Below are 21,012 nucleotides of genomic sequence, written 5' to 3'. Positions count from 1 at the left end.
GTTCGTCGCGTTGAGGCTGGATTGTCTGTGGTACGTTTAGTCGTCGCTGGTCTTGTCATTGGAGACATTGGGGGTAACTGGTCCGACTCACTCGCTGCGAGAATAAAAGCCGGTTTCAGTCGATCAATAGAAACTATACTGTAATAAATAAAAAATAATGGTATGTTTCTTTAACTGCCTTGCGGGCACTCCGTACCACTTCTATACTTATCATGAGTTCGTTGAAGCCTGTGGTGATGTGGTGGCACTCAGCCTATTGCTCGGGATCGGAAAAGCCGCTGTCCAAGAGTTTTTCATGCGCCGGATTAAGTTGATCCTACAATGGCGCGTTATAACTTCACGCAAATTTGAATTAGGGGATCCTTGTACAGTACAATGTTGACTTCAGGCATTATTCTTCGGGAAATAGAGACGTGCCTCGAAAGACAGTTTTAATTATTAAATTTCCTAAAAAATTACATCTGAAGTGCGCCTCTAGTGATGAAAATTTTAATTATTTTCTAATAAAAATGAATAAAAGTTTGAGAGGCGCCTCTAGTGGCAAGAGACGGAAACGTAGCCATTGATTGTGCACGTGTTGTTGTTATCGATTTAAGTCATGTCGAACGATCGATAAGATAAAATTTGTATATAATCAGCATTTTGCTGATGATTTAGAATCGTTTTAGATGCAGTTTAGCATCTTAAACTTATTTTTAGGTTGGACATGTTCGTGATGGGCGTGAATGTTGCATTGTCACACGGTGTTCTTATCTCGTATTTATGTAATCAGAACTTAGAAGAGGTACTTCATACTTATCGTTAGGGTACTATGTGTTAGATTAAAGTGACTTTTACAGCAAGTAGAGGATGATGTGAAAGAAGAAAAGGTGCCTTGAAGCATAGAAGAATGCAAACAAGTTGTTTGTGCTGCTGTATTGATGATTTAAAGAAGAAAAGGTGCCTTCAAGTATAGCAGAATACATACGAGTTGCTGTATTGATGAATCGAAGGTCATTCTTTCAGTTTGCAGATGAACAATTGCAAGGGAAACCTGTACATTCTGTCCAGAAATATCATTGCGTCTTGTCATTTCTTAATTGTTAATCGAAGATTGTTACAGAAGCAACATTTTGTCAGATTACAGTATGTTATATGATCTATTCTTTGTAAACTTTGTTAGCACTACGTGGTACGTGAGGTTGTTGTTATTAATACCCGAGCGTTTCGACCGATTTTAAGTTTGACAATATGAAGAGAGTGTTTACGGTTCCAGAAAAAACGCATGGCGTTGGGCCTGTATATTTTACCTGGCAGAAAGGTGGTGGCAATTATCTAGTGACTACCGGTTACGATCATATTGTGAACATATACGATCGTCATGGGGATAGAAAGGAGCAGATTAGCTTACCTGGAATGTGTTCAGGCTTGGCATGGGATAAAGATGGTGATATTTTGGGTATCATTAATGATCGTTCGCCAGTTCTTATCCTTTGGGATGCTAATTCGAACAGAATGTCTCAAGTCGACACGGGCTTGAGGGATACATTATCGTTGTTACTGTGGTCGAAAACTACTCCAATGCTGGCCATCGGTACTGCAAAGGGAAATCTTTTAATTTATAATCATCGCACCTCTAGGAAAGTTCCTATACTTGGTAAGCACAGTAAGCGCATCACTTCGGGTGGATGGAGCTTTCAGAATTACCTAGCGCTAGTGGGTGAAGATAAACTTTTAACTGTTAGTAATCATGATGGCGATACAATTTGCCAAAGTAATTTGAAATCTGTGCCGACCTTAGTACAGTTCTCGTCTATGAAACAAGACGAGAGAGTGTCGGGAGAAAATACCGTTAGTTTGGTACTGAACCAAAAGACTTTGTTTCTACTCAATATTCATGATCCCGAAAATCCAATTGTTCTAGCATTTCAAGACCGATATGGCACAATTATTGATTATAAATGGTATGGGGATGGGTACATCCTTTTAGGATTTACCAATGGTTACTTCATAGTTATTTCGACCCATATTAAAGAAATTGGACAAGAATTATTCCAAATTCGATGTCACAAAGATAATTTAAGTCATATGGCTACTTGTTTGCCAAATAACAAAGTTGCCTCTTGTGGTGATAATACCATAAAGATTTATGATTTAAATGATCTTCAGGAAGTTGAATCGATAATTACAGTTGACGACGAAAGAGGTCTCGAATGGATGGAATGGACTGATGATGGCCAGTTGTTAGCTGTTACGGGAACTGGTAATGCTCTTCATGTGTATTTAACAAAATTACCGGTTCTTGGAGACAGTTATGGCACTAAAATAGCACACCTTACATCTTTGTTGGAAGTTACTATATCACACATAGTTGAACAGGAGATGACTACAACGTTAAGAGTCGATGTAGAACCTAATTTTCTTTCCCTTGGCCCTTATCATCTTGCTGTTGGAATGAATAACAGAGCTTGGTTTTATGGTTTGGGTGAAAGGGGACCCATTCCAATACATGACCGAGAATACCTGGGAACTGTTCAGAGTATTAAAATGAACAGTGATTACGCATCTGCTTTATTCGAAGGGAAGATACAATTGCATATTATTGAAGGTGAAAATGGCGAAATAGAAGAAAGGGAAGCTCGGTTATTCCCTGGTGGAGATTTTAGTAATATTCGCATCACCTGCCACATAATGACTAATGATTTTCTTATCTATGGCACTGATACGGGTTCAATTCAGTTTTTTCTGTTAGAAGATTGGCAAATGGTTAACGAGTATCGTCACGTGATGGGGGTAAGAGACATACATGCAGATGCATCGGGAACACGACTCGTTATTGTGGATGATAAGACAGACGGATTTATTTATAATCCTGTGAATGATCAAATAATCCAAATTGTGAATTTTCCTGCAACTGTTAGAGGCATTCTTTGGGATCAGTGGCCAATGGATAAAGGAATCTTCATTGCATATGATGATACTCAAATAGGTACTTTCGTTCATGCCAAAGAAACTATTGAGGGCCCTAAAGCTGAATTAGTAGGTCAAACAAAGCTTCCACCGGGACAGTATCCTCTGCTTTTATACAGCGGTGAGCTGACTTGTCAGACTCAAAGTGGAAAAATTACAACACTTACACTAAGTACTCATCAGTTAGAGGAGAAGCTAAAAGATTATTCACCTGCAGAGATGAAAGATGCCTTACAGAAGAGCCTAAAATTGCAAAGATTTAGAGAAGCTTGGACAATCTGCCATTTATTAAATAATAATGATGATTGGGTGTCCCTAGGAAACAGTGCAATTTATAATTTAGATGTGGATTTAGCTATCCGTGTGTTTAGGCATATCGGGGATGTTGGTATGGTTTGGTCGTTACAAGGAGTAAAAAACATAGAGGATCGCAATCTCCTTGCTGGCCATTTAGCAATGTTTCAAAACAATTTTAACCTTGCACAAGATCTTTATTTAGCTTCCGGAACACCGTCCGCTGCTTTAGAAATGAGACGAGATCTACTTCATTGGGAACAAGCGCTACAACTGGCAAAAAAGTTGGCACCTAATCAAATACCATTTATATCTCGAGAATATGCTCAGCAATTGGAATTTGTTGGTGATTACGTCAATGCTTTAGTTCATTATGAGAAGGGGATGACCAATGATCCAGCCAAAATGTCACACGATGATGCTTGCAAAGCAGGAATTGCACGAATGTCCATTAGATGCAGTGATATAAGAAGAGGAATACAAATTGCTCAGCAGATGCCGAATAAAACTCTGAAGAGGGAGTGTGCCGAGATTTTAGAGAGCATGAAGCAGTATTCGGAGGCGGCAGTGCTGTACGAGAGAGGTCATCAGTACGACAAATCAGCTGCTCTATATATAAAACTGAAAAATTGGAACAAAGTTGGAGAGTTGTTGCCAAATGTAACATCTCCAAAGATTCATGCACAGTATGCTAAGGCCAAAGAAGCTGATGGGCATTATAGAGAAGCAGCTAGAGCATACGAAGTTGCTCGGGAGTATGAAAGCGTCATCAGAATTCAGCTAGAACATTTAAATAATCCAGAAGAAGCCGTGAGGATTGTGAGAGAAACAAGATCAACCGAAGGTGCTAAGATGGTAGCTAAGTTCTTCCAGAAGTTAAATGATGTGACCTCGGCAATTCAGTTTCTTGTTTTGTCAAAATGCAACGAAGAAGCTTTTCAACTCTCTCAGTCTAATGGAAAAATGGACATTTATGCTGATGCGATTGGTGATGATGCAACTCAGGAAGATTATTTAAGCATCGCAACATTTTATGAAAATAACAGCAATCATTTTATGGCAGGTAAATTCTTTTGTATGGCAAAACAATACAAGAAAGCAGTCAGGCATCTATTGAAAGTTATTGGAAATGATGAAAATGAAGCTATTCAGCTTGCAATTCAGGCTGTAGGGACTACTGGAGATGAACAGTTAATTCGGCAGTTAATTGAGCACTTAATGGGAGAGAGAGATGGGGTTCCTAAGGATTTCAAGCACTTATTCCGCCTTTATATGGCTCTGAAACAGTATAGAGAGGCTGCTAAAACTGCAATAATCATTGCAAGAGAAGAACAGAATGCTGGTAATTACAGAAACGCACACGATGTACTATTCAGCATGTATCAAGAATTAAAACGTCAAAAGATAAAAGTGCCTGCAGAAATGTACACAAATTTGATGATTCTACACAGTTACATTCTGGTGAAGATACATGTGAAAAGGGGAGATCATTTAAAAAGTGCTAGAATGTTAATAAAAGTGGCGAACAACATTAGCAAGTTTCCGGCCCACATTGTTCCTATATTAACATCTACTGTTATCGAGTGTCATCGATCGGGACTCAAAAACTCTTCATTTAGTTACGCAGCAATGCTGATGAGGCCAGAGTACAGGAACCAAATAGATTTAAAGTACAAAAAGAAGATAGAAGCCATTGTTAGAAAGCCACAGAAAACTGAAGAGGAAGAACCATCCACCCCCTGTCCGTATTGCAACAATCAGTTGCCCGAAACAGAATTATCCTGTTCCGAGTGCCGAAACACCATACCATTCTGCATTGCTACAGGTTGTCATATATTAAAAACAGATTTGACCTCTTGCCCGCATTGTCAGTTTCCTGCCATAATGTCTGAATTCCTCAAGATTCTGGAATCACACGAGGTTTGCCCCATGTGTAACGAAAAGGTGGCAAGCGAAGATATCAAGAGAGTTGAGGATGTCAAGTCATTTCTTTACTTTGATTCCGAGGAGTGAACTTATTTAAATTGCATTTAGGTGTTTAATTCTGTGATATTTTTCTGTTATACACATTTTATATGCACAAAATCTTATATTTTATGTATGCAAAGCATGTAATTTATTACATAGTTATATAATAAAGAAGTTTATTGATAGAATATACTAAGCAATGTAATCATTCCTACAAATAGCTAGTAGTTTTTTGTCTGGTTTGATGGTAATATGGTCAAGATTACAGCCAGTTTGCCTTACTCTGCAATTATGAATGTACTGAAGCTGTAATTACTGTATGGACCTGAAACAGATTCCCAACTATGCTAGGTATTGGATACATCCTGTGGTGAGCAGTCATTTCTTAGAAGAAACTTATAACATAACAGACCCTTCATCAAATGATGTAAACATGAAAGGCTCTAAGCCACAGCTTATCTTCCTATGTACAAACTTGGTCCTTACAATTTATATGATCAAAGTATGGCGATAAATGATAGTACCCTCATTTGGCATAAAGAATTGAATTCAAATTTAGAATTAAAGTAAACAACTTAATAATTTTTGCAAAATTACTAGGTTAAAGATTATTTTAATTTGGAGTAAACTAGTGTCTGAATGGGTTGTGAGCCCATTATAGTCCATCCAGCAAAATAGTAGATATGAGTCAGCCCGAGCTGGAAAGGTTGTGACAGATGCAAGGGATGGAAGATGTTGGAATTGACAAAACAAAGCTGCTGAAAGAGATCAGGGGCTGTATTCTGGTCACCGTCTCTGGTCTCTTGTTTCTCACAAGCCAGTCGCTGATTGGCTAATCATTAGAATTAGCCAATCAGCGACCGGCTTGTGAGAGACAAGAGACCAGAGACGGTGACCAGAATACGGCTCCAGATCCACGTGTCAACTTTCACATGTCTTCGTCTGACAGGCCCTTCCAACTCAGGCTGTTACGTCTACTCTTGGTATGAGGATTGTGTGCGCTAGTGCTCATCCACTACAAACCAGAGTCCTCTAAAGTCATTTTACGGCTGATTTAAAGTTATTTGAATATTAATTGTTACATTTGGATGATTCTAAGAAATGCTTCTTCTTCTCTCTGGCCCTCATAGTCCTTGAAGGATCTTGGCCTCATCCAGGAACAAATTTGTATTCTCCAATTATCATCTACAAAACATTTTATCAATTTTGAAACTGCCTGCGCTACAGGAAACATTGGTTTTTGTTCTCAATCTTATCCAATTTAATATTAATGCGGTGGATCAATGATTGGTCCGATCAAAATGATTGACGAGTCATTTGATGAAAGTAAATCGATCACACTAAATCCTGTAATAGATGAATAGTTTAATTGGATGATGATAATGTACAGGACTGAATGTGCTGCCATTTCTCAATTGTAGCTTAGCATTGGTCCAGTCTACAGAGTGCCACATGGTAAAAATGGGGAACTCCATCGTTCGTCCATAATTTATGAAGGTCTAGATCAGATTCAAATACATATCATTTAAGGTAATAGCTTAACACCTTAACACACAACAGTGAGGCTGCTCTAATATGGTAAACAAACTCCTTGTGCCATTCGTATAGGATTCATGTAGGTAACACTCTCATCGTGGGTGTCAATATCGGGATGTTGACATTACAATGAGCAATCAATTGCTTGCCCTTCGAATGAATTGGAATCGAATAAGAATTGGCACTATGATCCCTTTAGCTGTTTCGGCCACCGTATATCGTGTAGCTGATATTCTAATTATAAATTAATCAAAATTATGGTTGCGCTTCCTGGTAAAGCGGCTTTAATATGAGATAAAACAATGCTTTATAGCATTGTATTTTTCGAATATCTCCAATACTATAAATAATCATAAATTAATTATAATATTTCTATTTTCATTTTTATAATTTCATTTATAAATAGATTCGCCGTAAAAAATTATTTTAAAAAAGTGCATCTGGCAACAGTTGGAAACGTTTACATAAAAAATCAAAATGTCAAATCGATCCGGCAACACTGAACAAAACCAAACATGTGATAACGTCGAGGCAATATGGCAGACCTGCCGGTTTTTTCGTTTCCTGCGTAGGATATTACTTGAATTTTACGTTTATAATTAGTCAATTTGTTTTATTTTTCATCTTAAACATGTGCACGGCATCTTCGAAGGGATTAAAGTGTAGTAACCTACACGAATACCTCAGAACTCTATCTCAAGCTACATTAAATCGACTGTATTCCCACCCTGCAGCATGTCTGGCCGTCTTCAGGTAACCCATATGGGTTAATGTTACCCTTGGTGCCAAGATGGCGGCTCGTCTCTGATTCCAGCAAGGAATCAGATTCTATTCTAATTACTATAATGATTAGAAATCAAATTATTAGAATAGGTTAGGTTAGAACGTGCATCCCATTGTTTCCTTGCTGTAATCAGAGACGAGCCGCCATCTTGGCACCAAGGGTAACCTTAACCGAACTTTTAAATATACTGGTTCTGCTGGATGTGTACAAATCAATGCTGTGTTGATGTGTATGCATGTTTCTAGTCAGCTGTCATGAGCCATACAGTATCTTATAATTCGTAAAGTAGCATTATATAATTAACATACAATGTCCCGAAATTCTCCATACATTGACACAAATCGAGTGTGCCAGTGGCCAAATAAATAAAAACCGTCAAACGCTGGTAGTTCGTCATTTGTTCGTGCCCGACTGATGGGCTGGCCACAAAATTCAGTGTTCTGGGTTTTCTTCATGTGTCTAACACCCGAACAAAACGTAGAAAATCCTGCCAGAAGTTACCCCATTGGTAGATCACCCGTGTGTTCTGTTGCCTTACTCTGTCAATTCACTGACACAAATCTTAATGCTGACATAAGTAAAAAATGTATTTTTCAAAACCTGGTGCGAATGGCCACGTTTCTTCTGAATTACGAGGACTAAGCAGACGAGAATGTCATCCAAAATCTTTTATTACCCATCATTTTGCATATATTTTTGGTATTATTCCTTTTTCCTTCATTAATATTAATATATGAAGCGTGCAATGCCATAAGGTTGTAAATGCCATTTTTCTCAAAATTTGTTTTATTGAAGAAATGAATTTTAAATGCAATGTTTTTTCCTACAAAAAAATATTGTGGCGATTGTGGCGCTCTAAGTGGCTATATTTTGAAGATGACGTTATGTGCAAGCCATAACGTTTTAAGCGCCAAAGCGCAAGCCTTGTGACTTTTGGCGCGTAAAATGTTACGGTTTACTTTTACATCATTTTGTTATTCCAATTTGTAACGCAGTGAGTTTTTTACGAGTGAAATGAATTCCTTAAAGTATGAAATACCTAAAAGAAGAAAGAAATGTGCAGAAAAATGGAAGAAGAACATTCAAAAGAAACAAAAAAATAGTGGCTTAGAGTACATTTCTCCCATATCACAGAAAGTTAATCCGAGAAAGGATCCACCAACAGGGGTAAGTAAAAGACTTAATACTTCAAAAATATAGACGTAGATTTGAGATTTGCAAGATATGGATAGTTATTGTGTCTATGCATGGGTGAACAACTTGTATATGACTGTTTCCAACAAGTTTGTCAAACTTTTTGTTTACGTTACAGGTGACATGCAAGTGTTCCTTCGCTTGCAAAAACGTAACGTTGGCTTACCGTCAGGAACTCTTCCAACAATTTTATGAACTGGCTGACTACAATAAGCAACAGAGTTATCTTCAAAGACTTGTTCATCCCCAGATGATAAAAAGGAGACGATATGGGAAGTACCACCATCCTTCTGGAAGTAGAAGGCAACACTCTTTCAGTTATCATTTGCTTCTTCCCGGTGGAAGTGAAATAAGAGTTTGTCTTAAGACTTTGTGTAATACATTCGGGGTTACTGCAAGAAGAATTCAGTTGATTAGAGAAAAGATTTTGGAAGGAAAAATGGATGCTACTGATCAAAGAGGAGGCCAGCGAAAATGTACTGAAAAGCAGTTGTGGACGGAAAAAATAATTGAGCACATTAAGAGTTTTCCAAGTGAAGAAAGTCATTATGCTCGAGCCAAAAGTACAGATAAAATGTACTTATCACCTGATCTCAATGTTAGCAGAATGTATAGAGCCTTCCTTGAGAAATATTGTCAACAGTATGCTGGGAGCAAAGCCCCAGTTACTCGACAATGGTACAATGAAATTTTCCTGACCAAATTCAATCTGTCTTTTCAAAGACCTCGCATGGACACTTGCTCAACTTGTGACCGCCTTGATGTACGAATAAAAGCTGGTGATGCATCAGCAAAAACAGAACTGGAATTACATCATTACAGAGCTGAAGTAACCACAAAAGACATGTCTGATGACACAAAAAATGCTAAAACCTCAGATTCGTATGTTATATCTTTTGACTTGCAGCAGCAAATGTATATACCACAATTAACACACACTGAAATGTATTACGCTCAACAATTGGCATGCTACAACCTTGGAATTCACGATTCAATTAAAGAGAAAGGATGCATGTGTTTGTGGAGTGAGAATTTTGGAGGAAGAGGGTCTTTGGAAATATCATCCTGTATATACCATTATATTACTACTGAGGCTGCTATTGGTGACCGAAAGAAGCTGACTTTGTGGACAGACAATTGTGTTGGTCAAAACAAAAATCAATACGTGATAGCCATGTATCTGGTGTTATTGGCCAATAATGTATTTTCAGAAATAACACATAAATACCCTGTAAAGGGTCACACATTTCTCAGCTGTGATCGAGACTTTGCACTAATTGAAAAACGGAGGAAAAAATGCAAAACCTACACACTAAAGGATCTTGTGGACTTCATTAAAAGTGCAGGGACCAAAATCCCTTTTACCTGCATCGTATTTGAGAAATTTCATGACTTTAAATCGATTGCCCACGCATTTTTGAATACAAAAGACCTGGGAATCTCAACAGCATCCCAAATTAGACTCTCATCAAATAACTTTGGTAAAGTTATGATTGCTAAAGATGGAGGTAAAGCAGCAAGATGGTGCACTGGGCTTAATGTGCTGAAAGATGGAGTTAGCATTGATGATTTCAAAAATCTTCCACTTCCTCTTGCTCGCTCCCATTTTGGGATTCCTCAAAAGAAGAAACCTGACATTGGTAAAATGATACCATTTTTAAATCCAATAGCACAAACCTATTTCAAGGAGATGCTAGCAGAACCGGATAACTAAATGCCAGTTTATTAATAGTTAACCTGTCACTTTATTATTTGATATTTCAAAATGATATTTGGACTTCCATTAATCTTTCAAATTTGAAGTTTTTAAATACATTTTAACTTTTATTACACTAAATTAATACCTTATTGATAAAGATTACAGCCCAGTTCAAGTCATTAATAGATTATTGTCAGTTTTTAATGTTAAAATTGATATTGAATTTGTAAATTGTGTTTAATAATTTAAATGTAAGTTTTTGGTATTCAAAACTGTTTTTCAGCTGTAGAAACATTAATTTTATGACTGCAATCGTTTTTGGCATTTACAACGTTATGGCTCTAACCCTGTTTTTAAAATTTTTTTGTTTCCTTACTATTATTCGTAGGTGTTTGAAATTAAACCCAATGTTTTATTCCAAACTATAAATTGTTAAAATAATTTTTCTAGCATTTGATTAAAGTTTGTTCATTAGAAAAAGTGTTTTTTCTCTCTCCTGAAAAATTTGTTTTTTGGCATTTACAACCTTATGGCATTGCACGCTTCATATGTTTTATTATTAAGGCTAGGGGCCACAATGACGTTAATCTATCAGTCTCGTTGTTTAAATGCCATTTACTGTAAAGTGTGGCGATCTTAATTAATGAGGTAAAATGCATAATTTATTTCGTAAAGTAACAACATAATTGCAAATTCTTTATTTCAAGTAGTTGATGCCATGACTGGGTACAGATGCAGCTCTGAATGAGGTGGTTGGGACCTTATCAGAGCTGCAGACCATATCTATAACAGTAAAAAAGTCAAAGGTGTATATGTCATTCTTTGCAAGATGCAGTGGCATGGTATATAACTTATTATATAGACGTACCCCAAAAGTAGTTGGTGCAGAGGCATTTCTCGTCTTGTATGAGCTTTGGCTGTCTCTAGTAAAGTGGAAAACTGCTCATTTTTAGCATTGTTTTGAGAAATTTGTTCACTTTTAAATTTTACCCCTTTTCCGAGGTCTTTAAAATTCCTAAAGATGCAATTTTGGGAGGGAGGACTATATCTTGTGAATGGTTGCACGTAGATAGTCCGTTTCTTTGACTGTTTTTTACTCCAGTGGGCATTGTCTACGGCTCTGATAAGATCCAACTGCTTCATTTCGGACTACGATTTTACTCCAGTTCTAACACAAGCAAATATTTAAATTAATAAAACATGATTTTGATTCAATTGTAGCTCTGATTATCCTACATTGTATAAAATTTGACAGATTTATGTCCTTGCAGGTGATGTTGATTGATTGAACTTGTTACATGACATATTGAAAAGGCATTAAACAGAACATATCAGATAGAAATTCTTAACCATTTCACAATAATTTTGAGTGATTCTTGTAGTTAAGGCTGACTCCCATTTGTGTAGAACCACAACAGAAAATACACCGATGACGTCCGGAGATAGGATTTGCCATCGTCCCACAACAGAATGCTGTCTTTTTGAGTCGACCTTTACCCTTTACCACCGAAATGGATATTCTTGGAATGACAATTAGAAGAATTACCCTTTAAAAACAGAATTAATATGCTGTTATGGTAGAATTGCTACCATAAACTTTAAATGACTCAATAATATGAGACTAAACTTAAATGGATTGTTTATATAAGCACTGTGATAATTATTTAATTAAAACTAGTCATTAAAAGTTTCAATTTAATCTAAAATATGGAAATTGTCTTCAGGGAGTTACCGGTGATGGCCCGACACTACATAATGAGATTGCTCTTTGTGGAGTCTACTGTTCCGCAGGCAGTAATCGGCGGATGGATCAACCAACACAATGTTAAGTAAGTGTGCGGTCGCGATATCTCGGAACTGCATTTTACCGATGCATGTTTAATTTCTTGTAGGAAGCATCTGGATGCTGTCGAAGTACTATGCGAACTGCACCTGTGGAAAGAAAACCCTATGCCGGGAGGATTGCCCGGTTGGCTTCTTCACAGTACTTTCAGAAAGAATATTAAAACTGCATTATTGGGAGGGTGAGTAGTCTATAATTTGAATTATTGATTTTAAATGTAAGTGCGTGTGCTTTTTTTATAGTCTTAACCAATATCACTTCCTAAGCCTGTTTTGTAGATGATATTGGAGTACCGGTATGAGGATTGTTTTTTATAGTCTTAAACCATTTATTCTTCTGTTGAGTTGTTGAACAGTGTAAATTGTTAATATCTTCAAAGTGCTTCAGTTGATTCTACAGATGAGCAATGCTCTATACTCTACAGAGCCGTATGCTATAAAAAGTCAATAATGGCCATTATCAACATTTCCAAGCAGTATTTTATGAAAGAAACACCTCATTTAGCATTCCGAAAGGTCGTTTTCCTGTAAAACACTACTCAGAATGTTACTTTCACTACAGAAAGCTTGCGATGTGTAGTTATCTATTATTTAAAATCAATAATGATGCACAGAAATCTTCTGTTATTCATTAATTCTAGGGGGCAACCTTGGTCGGTATGCACTACTTTGGAAGAAGATAAACATGCCAGGGATATTGCTTTCTTAGACACATATGCAATGGAAAGGTGGGAGGTAAGCAGTGTCGGAATGAATAATTTACTCGATAATTTGAGTGAAGTGTGCATTTCGGAAACTTGTTTTGTAGAGCGTGCTGCATTTTATGGTCGGTTCACAACAGTCTACAGAAGGAATCAGTAGTGACACTAGAACGATTCTTCAGCTTGCCAAACTGATGAAATCGTAAGTATTTCTTTTCCTTTGTACGATGTGTATTTACCGACTAAATGGCTTGGTTTTTACTCAGAGAGGAATCTGAATCGACGCCGACGATAACGACCGAGGGATTTCAGTTCCTGTTAATGGACACGTCGTCTCAAATTTGGTATTTTATGCTCCAGTATCTCAATGCAGCCGAGGTTCGAGCGATTCCGCCGCAAGTTTGGTTAGCAAAATTAGGATTCCATCTTTGATTTTTGGCTAATTAAACTTTTATCCTTGTAGGAGAGAGGACTGAATTTAACGGAATGTCTGACGTTTCTCTTTCAGTTGAGTTTTCTTACTTTAGGAAAGGTTTGTTTATATCTAATATATAAAATGTGGAGTTTATTGAAAGTAAAATCGTTACAGTGATTAAAATTTTGAACATTTTAGGTTTACAGCACAGAAGGAATGAGTGAAACGCTACTGACATTCCTGCAACATCTTCGAGAAATTGGTTTAGTTTATCAACGAAAGGTAGGTGATATGTTTTAGTGCTATAGAATTTTGTTTGATCATTATAAATTATTGTTTATTTATGCTAGCGGAGATCCGGAAGATTTTATCCTACTCGTCTGTCGTTAAACATTGCTTCGGGTATGAAAGATGCTAATCTCGACATTCACAGGCCAGGATTCATCGTAGTAGAAACCAATTACAGAGTTTATGCATATACAGGTTAGAAAAATGTGTTTAAAGATAGAAGTTATTATAACTTTAGGCTAATGGTTCAAGACATGAAAGCATATCCAGCACTATGCATTCGTTAAAGGATGGAAAATACGAATGAATTTGCAAAGGAATCAAATTCTAGATATGTAGAACAAAGGAAAACCTAAGTTTTCCAGGTGCAGAAACACATAAATATTGATTTAAAAAGATGCTGATAAGACCGCAACACACCAAAAACAGTTATTGTGCCTCTTGTGTGTTGGGTTTTGCCAACTTACAAGATCTGGACACTTGAGTGACATTGAATGTCAACAGTTAACCTTACCAATTGTCTCGATAATTGAAATAGTCTACTGGTTTAATTTCTCGATGTTTGGTGTCAACGGAATTTGCCACCCACGAGTATTGGACTCTACGGTTTGTAACACCAAAGGAAATCTGTCACCTGTTAACAGACAAATCTTTGCATTTGCCGCATAACAGTTGGAAGTTGTACTATCGAAATCACTCCACCCTCTGTCTTTAAAACTAAAAATAAATATGTATTTTATAAATTCTTTCCAATTAAATTTATCTATGAGAATTTTTTAGTTGTTATAAAATATTTGTTTATTAATTTTAACTTTTAATTTCAGATTCTCAATTACAAGTGGCATTGCTTGGTCTGTTTTGTGAAATGCTTTATAGGTAAGACAATATAAATATAACTCCTGTGGCACTAAGAGGGCTTTTTTAACAAGCCCATTATGTGTTCAGCTGGGCCCATAATGGGGCAACTGAGTTGTGAGGGACGGGAACCGAACATGGTAATGAGAAATGGGATGGTCGTGGACTCTGAACCACTGTTGGCTCGCTTTGTGTTTTCATCCCATTTGGGGAGTGCCGATTTCAACATTTCCTGTGGTGTTGGCTAACTGGGATGCCCTGTGGGGAGCACCTTGTCTGGTTCAAACAAAGAATAACATCAAGTTGACTAGGGTTTCTCCAATCGGATCCCGGCTGTTTTTTAACCCAAGAAATATCCTGGAAAATCCCGCAGATTTCTTAAAAATTCACTTTTTTCTTATTTTGTGTTAAAGTTGAGGAAATTTTGTAGATAGAAAGTATAATTAACTCACAAACTGTCAAAATACATTTGTATTTATTAATTTTAGACCTGCTTATTACGGCATATCACAGATTGTCAATAATCAATAGGTAGCCTATTTGTGACAGTACTTAACGGAACCTGTAATATCTGGAATAATTGTGCTTATGCTGTCTTAATTTTTAACATGCCTGGTAGCTTCAATAACTGCGTAACGCCAGGATGTGCAAATTGGGCAAGGATACAAACGAGTACGAAGTATGCAAGTACAAAGTTTTTCTTCGTAAACCCAATTATTAAAGCCAAACAAACTGCCAAATTATCGAGCTATAAGCTCGATGTCGCTATTAAAGCAGCCGAGATAGACAAATCTCGAGACAAGCAAAAGACCGGGAAATGAGAAACCCCAATGCTGATCATTAGCAGAGACGTGGGATCTTGGGTTTGATGCCGCACATGAAAAAAGTATTTTTGTTTGATTGGAATTTGCTGTTGGAATGACCTGCTTCTGTATTGCAAGTACCAAGTATGAGTTTACATTATGTGAAGGATAAAGAGGTTATATAGATTTAGCAGATTTGGAAGTGTATCTCGGGGTTTTCCACTCTGCACTTTGAGCACTATGGGGGCTTCTTAATTATACTCTTTGTGAATGTTCTATGCCCATAATGAAGGCTGATTGATGGATGGTAAAAGAGGCCTGACGTATGCAGAACAGACCATCCATGAAAACTTCTGGCATTTTTCGCATCTTTCAAAATGGCAGGCTGATACCTTAACCATTTTGGCCCTATAACGATAGGATGAGTCTAGGCATTATTCTCTATTGGTCAATCTCATTGTGGCTCAGACCTACCTTTAATGGAAATAATAGTGATTAGAACACAATCTTCATGTTTGGTATCTGATCTAGAGTAACAATACGACTCCAAAGTTTGGCGTCGATGCCGTGCCATTCCGATAGCCTAGTCTAATGTCATTGACTTCAAGAAAGTCCCCGAGCTGCCATTAGACTATACACTGGTAAAATAACATTTAGAGTCAATTATGGACTTAAGAAATTATTAGTTTTAATAATTTTTCAGATTTCCGAATTTAATAGTTGGCATCTTAACCAGAGACAGCGTTCGGCAGGCATTGAAGAGTGGCATAACTGCCGATCAGGTCGGTCAAATGTACAAATTTGAATTGAAACTCTTGACGATTTCCAATCCTCACCAATTTGAATATTTTTACAGATTATCAACTTTCTGAGAATGCACTCCCATCCAATAACTGTAAACGAGGTGAGTATATTGTAAATGGTGCATTTCACCAGCATATTGTCTTCCTAAGACTATAGCTCTGACTATTAGATTATTGTATAGCTATTATTTAAGCATACTTGTTCCACACTTACAAAATGTAGGATTGTTGCTGTTATTTGTTAATTCCTTTCAGTTTACAGTACATAAAAAAGGAATGTTCCTCAAATAATGTGGTTGAATTACAATCTAACTTAATATTAGTTTAGAGAAGAAGATGCAAAGGAAGTTCGGCAATTTAATCGGTGACACATCATGATAAGCAGAAATTGTCAGAGCTCTCCTATAAAAGGGCCAGATTTATTTATTCCTCGGTCAAAAACTGGTGGTTTCTTTGAGAATTGTTAGTCACAGATTTGCAATCATCAATGGGCTAGCCATGTCGAATTTTCTGTTTTCTTTGTGTGTATAACACCTAAGAGTGCAACTATGCAGATGCGAGCGAGCGAGAAGAGGTGATGACGTTTTGCTCTCTCTGTTTCATACTCTCATTTATGCAACCACACAGACAAGAGCATGAAATAACATCACCTCTTCTTGCCACATTCTTGCTCGCTCGGAAAATTTGCTAGCTCGTCTGTATAGTCGCACCCTAAATAGGAGAAAGTTCTGCATAAAAGCCCTCCCTGGGAGTTCCAGGTGGTACTCCCTTGGCAGATTACCCAAGTGTTGCATTGCTACATCCTTGCCAATCTAAACAAACCAAAATTAATTTCTGATGATTCATCTTAGCACAAGATTAACAAACTGAAAAATATATCTTTACACTAAATTCTATAATTTAAGTAATTGGGCTGCAATTTGAATAACTTGTAGAGCTATAAATTTCCACTGTCATCCGTCTGTTGTCTGTCCTTTAATCACGAGAACAGTATTATATAGATGAAAGTCGAGACCAGATATGGAAAGCTTAGGGGCAGGAGGCCCAATTAACCCGGAAGTCACGTTATTTCGATTCAAAAATTTTCTTCCGAGCAGAATTAGATACACGACCGGCATGACTTCATTGTTAACAGGAAAAGTGTGATGTACAGGGGCAAAACACAACTAAACTTAAGTGCATTACGACAACGTTACAATAAATAATTGCTTGTTAATAGTTATCTTAAATCTAGTTTAAAAATAATCTTATTTCTGGAGCATCCCCTTTTTACCTTCTATTACTCCAAAAAATAATGATTCCGTAGAGTTAGAAAGTCTTTACGTAAGCTCGAGTACAGTCATTTTAAGATGTTTTTACAGTTGCTGTTTCTAGTCTCGCCAGCAACTCCAGCTATTGCTGTTGCATATTGTAGAAGGTGACGGTGCTTTAGCAATTGCACAGATTGCAACGAAATGTGTTTTTCTTTTTTGTTTCCGTAGCAAACTTCCGTTCCCGCCACCGTGACGGATCAAATTCGTCTATGGGAGATGGAAAGGAATCGCTTTGTCTTCAAGGAAGGCGTCCTTTATAGCCAGTTTCTGTCTCAGAGTGATTTCGAACTGTTAAGAAATTACGCAAGGGTATGATAAACTCTACTTCAACTCAATTATTTATTTACCGCATTGTTACTTAAGCCATATTTTCTTCCTGTAATTAGGATATCAATGTTTTAATCTGGGATAATCCAATAAAACGAGTCATCGTGGTTAGTAAGACGGGACACGACGACGTCAGGAGATTTTGGAAACGTCACAGACAAGACCATTAGGAATTTGTTAATAACGATTGTTATGTGAGTCCATTTGTTAGACCAAAGTTACATTTAGTGTGACGAGGTAGGTTGCGGAATGAACAATCAAAATTTGATGCCACTGCATCGTGAACGTTTCAAATTGCGTCTCGTAAGGCTCATAGTTCGTCCGTTGTAATATTTTATTAAAGTTTGAAGCAATTATGCAATAAATGACATGTAAATAACCATATTTCTTTATCATTTTAAACATTTTATTACCTGATCTTTGTTACCATTTTTTATCATGATAAGTTACATGTAATTATCATGCCGAGTTGTGTATGTATGTGTCCTTTTGAAAATAAAAGATTTTACATTTATTTATTATTATGCTTAGTCCTACTAATAACAGACATCGTTCAGTAGATTGTTAAGTAACATTTAACCTGCTGGTGGGGATCTCTACTAGATTTGAACAAAGATCCAAGCCTCAACTTAAACTGGATGTTATGCTGCAGAAGAATGATTCAAATCAGCCACTGAATTCCGTGATGTCAGATAGTTGAAGGTGTGATATACCTGTTTTATGTTCTGGGGAATTGGATCAGAGCCCACGGGTGCAGAATGGATAAACCACTGAATGCTCGTAACTGATCACGGGTTCGCACCTCACCCAATTTGCAGATTTGCATTACTTTATGTGCTGGCCACAAGGAGTTTTCCAGATTTACTTGACATAGAAATTACTTTCCTGTTGAAAGTCTTTTTGGGATGCGCCCCACTCATATTGCCCATGTATTGTGTTTCCTTATTCCATTATTCCAATCCAATCTGGGTTGGCTCAAAAATTTCATGGATAGCTTGATGTGGATTTGCAGATTCCATCCTGTAATCACTTCATGCCCCAATAGGTCAAACTTGTGATGAGCATGAAAAAATGTCTTGCCATGCTCACGAGGTTTGCCATCTGATAAGTGGATTAACCTTATTGTTAAGAGTGTTTAGAAATACCCACCACTTCAATGAGACCAGGCATCATTAAAAAACATTACCTGTAAAATATCCAATGGTTTATGGGTTGTTATAGGATTCTCTGGGTTACAGCAAGACTAACTATCAATGACGTCATTCACCACCACCAACCAACCGTTGGTAAGAATTTCCATGTGCCAGACTATCAGATAAATCAATATTTCTTAATTACTTTCCTCCATCATTCTATTTACGTATTAAACATCACAAGAAAATAGAAGAGACTGCCTTAAGATACGAACCCAGACCCTTCAACAATAGCGAGGTTGCGGCCGAAGTTTTCAACGCGAAAACGTGAACGTCGGACGTGCAGCGCTGCCTTCCTGCAAGTTTAGAAGTTTGACAATGGCGTTTCGAACGTCAGTGGAATCATGCTCGACATTCCAAACTGCATTGTCAAACTTCTAGGCTCACAGCAAAGCGGCACTGAACGTCCGACGTTCACGTTTTCGCGTTGAAAATCGGCCGCAACCTCGCTAATAAGTTTTATACAGCCATTTGAAGGGTGTTATGGCACTGAAAGTTTATGACGACTATGAATGCTCCTGCAATTGGAAATACAGGTATCCCTTCATTAACGTAGTTAATTGATTAAAACTTCTGCCACGTATGTAAAGGGATTGTCGCAATTATTTTCGCGCGTTAAGCAAGGGATACCTGTAATAAAACTTCAAGTTTTTACTGGCAAGTTTCCAGCTGCAACAACAATGAATAATGGCAGTTACTATGTAAAGAATTCCAGAAGGCACCTGTCTAGAAGATCACGGAAAATTCTGGTATGTCGCATATTTACCGCTGCCGCTATGACTTGTCTCTTTCGGTAGCCAATAAATTGAAAGTATATAGCAGAACAGTAGAATCTATTCCATACTTGTACTGTGACGGTGCATCTAATTGGCTGATTTTTCAATGTTTTTTGGTTGATTCTTTTGCACAGCCACAAACGCCCCTGCTTTCAACAGTTTAAACTACGTATCTTTGCTACTGGATGTTTGCTGCCATCAATCGCCATTGCCAGTGGAAATGTGAAATTGGAATCAAGTTTCAGCCGGGTGTTCTTGAGTATTCGTGATCCTATCCGAGCGAGCAACTACAAATGAATTTTTCGTGGTAGTGGGAACTTGTCAGTCACCACCCTGTCTCCCCATTATGACCATTGAAAAACAAGCAATGGGTATGGAAATATGGCATCCTTATTGCCATAAGGAGAAAAGAACCAACAAATGTTAAATTGCGTCACTTTTACGTCATCTTTTCAGTTCTGTAATGAGAGTTTGAAGGGATGATGTCAAATTTACGTAAAAATATTCACAGTCCGAACCAAACCGACAGATCTTTTAGTGATTTTTCCTTAAATTAGGAATTAACAAATTAAAAAAAAATTATTTAATTTACAGGAAACAGCCGGAAATTATAAATGAATCGTAGTAACGTCGCATTCATTAGGCTATAATTTGGCTAATTAAATATACAGATGTAAAATAATTTGGAGTGAAGATAAGCGATTAATTCGCCATCTCGTATTAAATTTAGTAACTAGAATTAAATTAATTCGTTTAGGATATTCAGAATTGTAAATTAATCAATTATTTAATATACAATATTGTATAATAATAATATTTCTATAAATATTTCTCATAATTTTGGTAAAAATAATTATTTATTACAAGCCTAAAACAAAATAACATTTAGGGCCCCTACATTAACAATTCCCGATCTTTTTGGACCGGTGGCAAAATTAAACAAACTTTATTATTGAATATTGTGAGACCTATTGATTGCGACCGAAATGATTCCATAATATTTAATTTTTAATGATCGGCAATATTTAAGTGGCCGACATCTTGGCCAGTGTGGCGAAGATGTCGGCCTACGCCCTGGGAAACCTGGGATCGAATTCGGGCCATTGAAAAGTTCCCATATGCCGGATCTTATCTCCCATCGCTTGGTCGCTTCATTTCAGTGCCTGGCCTAATCCACGAATATAGAAAAAAGCTTTTTCAAGTGCCTACAGCAGGAAAAGACAAACCAAAAAAATCCGCGATCAGTCACGCAAGCGGTAAATTCCTGTTTTT

The 21,012-nt window shown here is 37.1% G+C and overlaps 2 protein-coding genes across 2 annotated transcripts; both read left to right on the top strand.

Moving 5' to 3' along the window:
* The first annotated feature begins 554 nt into the window (after positions 1-554).
* On the top strand, positions 555-5,401 carry Oseg6 (intraflagellar transport protein Oseg6). The gene has a single exon (XM_067281534.1). The coding sequence runs from the start codon at positions 1,231-1,233 to the stop codon at positions 5,254-5,256; it is 4,026 nt and encodes a 1,341-aa protein (XP_067137635.1). The 5' UTR covers positions 555-1,230; the 3' UTR covers positions 5,257-5,401.
* Positions 5,402-7,255: 1,854 nt separating this feature from the next.
* mrn (general transcription factor IIH subunit 4 marionette) lies at positions 7,256-18,285 on the top strand. The gene is made up of 14 exons (XM_067281539.1): positions 7,256-7,500; positions 12,149-12,253; positions 12,317-12,448; positions 12,908-13,001; positions 13,075-13,169; positions 13,234-13,345; positions 13,431-13,499; positions 13,581-13,664; positions 13,733-13,865; positions 14,495-14,546; positions 16,032-16,110; positions 16,185-16,232; positions 17,613-17,753; positions 17,831-18,285. The coding sequence occupies exons 1-14, from the start codon at positions 7,379-7,381 to the stop codon at positions 17,939-17,941; spliced, it is 1,377 nt and encodes a 458-aa protein (XP_067137640.1). The 5' UTR covers positions 7,256-7,378; the 3' UTR covers positions 17,942-18,285.
* Positions 18,286-21,012: the final 2,727 nt, after the last annotated feature.

This window comes from Centruroides vittatus, unplaced genomic scaffold, assembly GCF_030686945.1.
Source record: "Centruroides vittatus isolate TY-2023 unplaced genomic scaffold, ASM3068694v2 contig_921, whole genome shotgun sequence".
Lineage (NCBI taxonomy): Eukaryota > Metazoa > Arthropoda > Arachnida > Scorpiones > Buthidae > Centruroides > Centruroides vittatus.
This window is presented reverse-complemented; position numbering and strand designations above follow the sequence as displayed.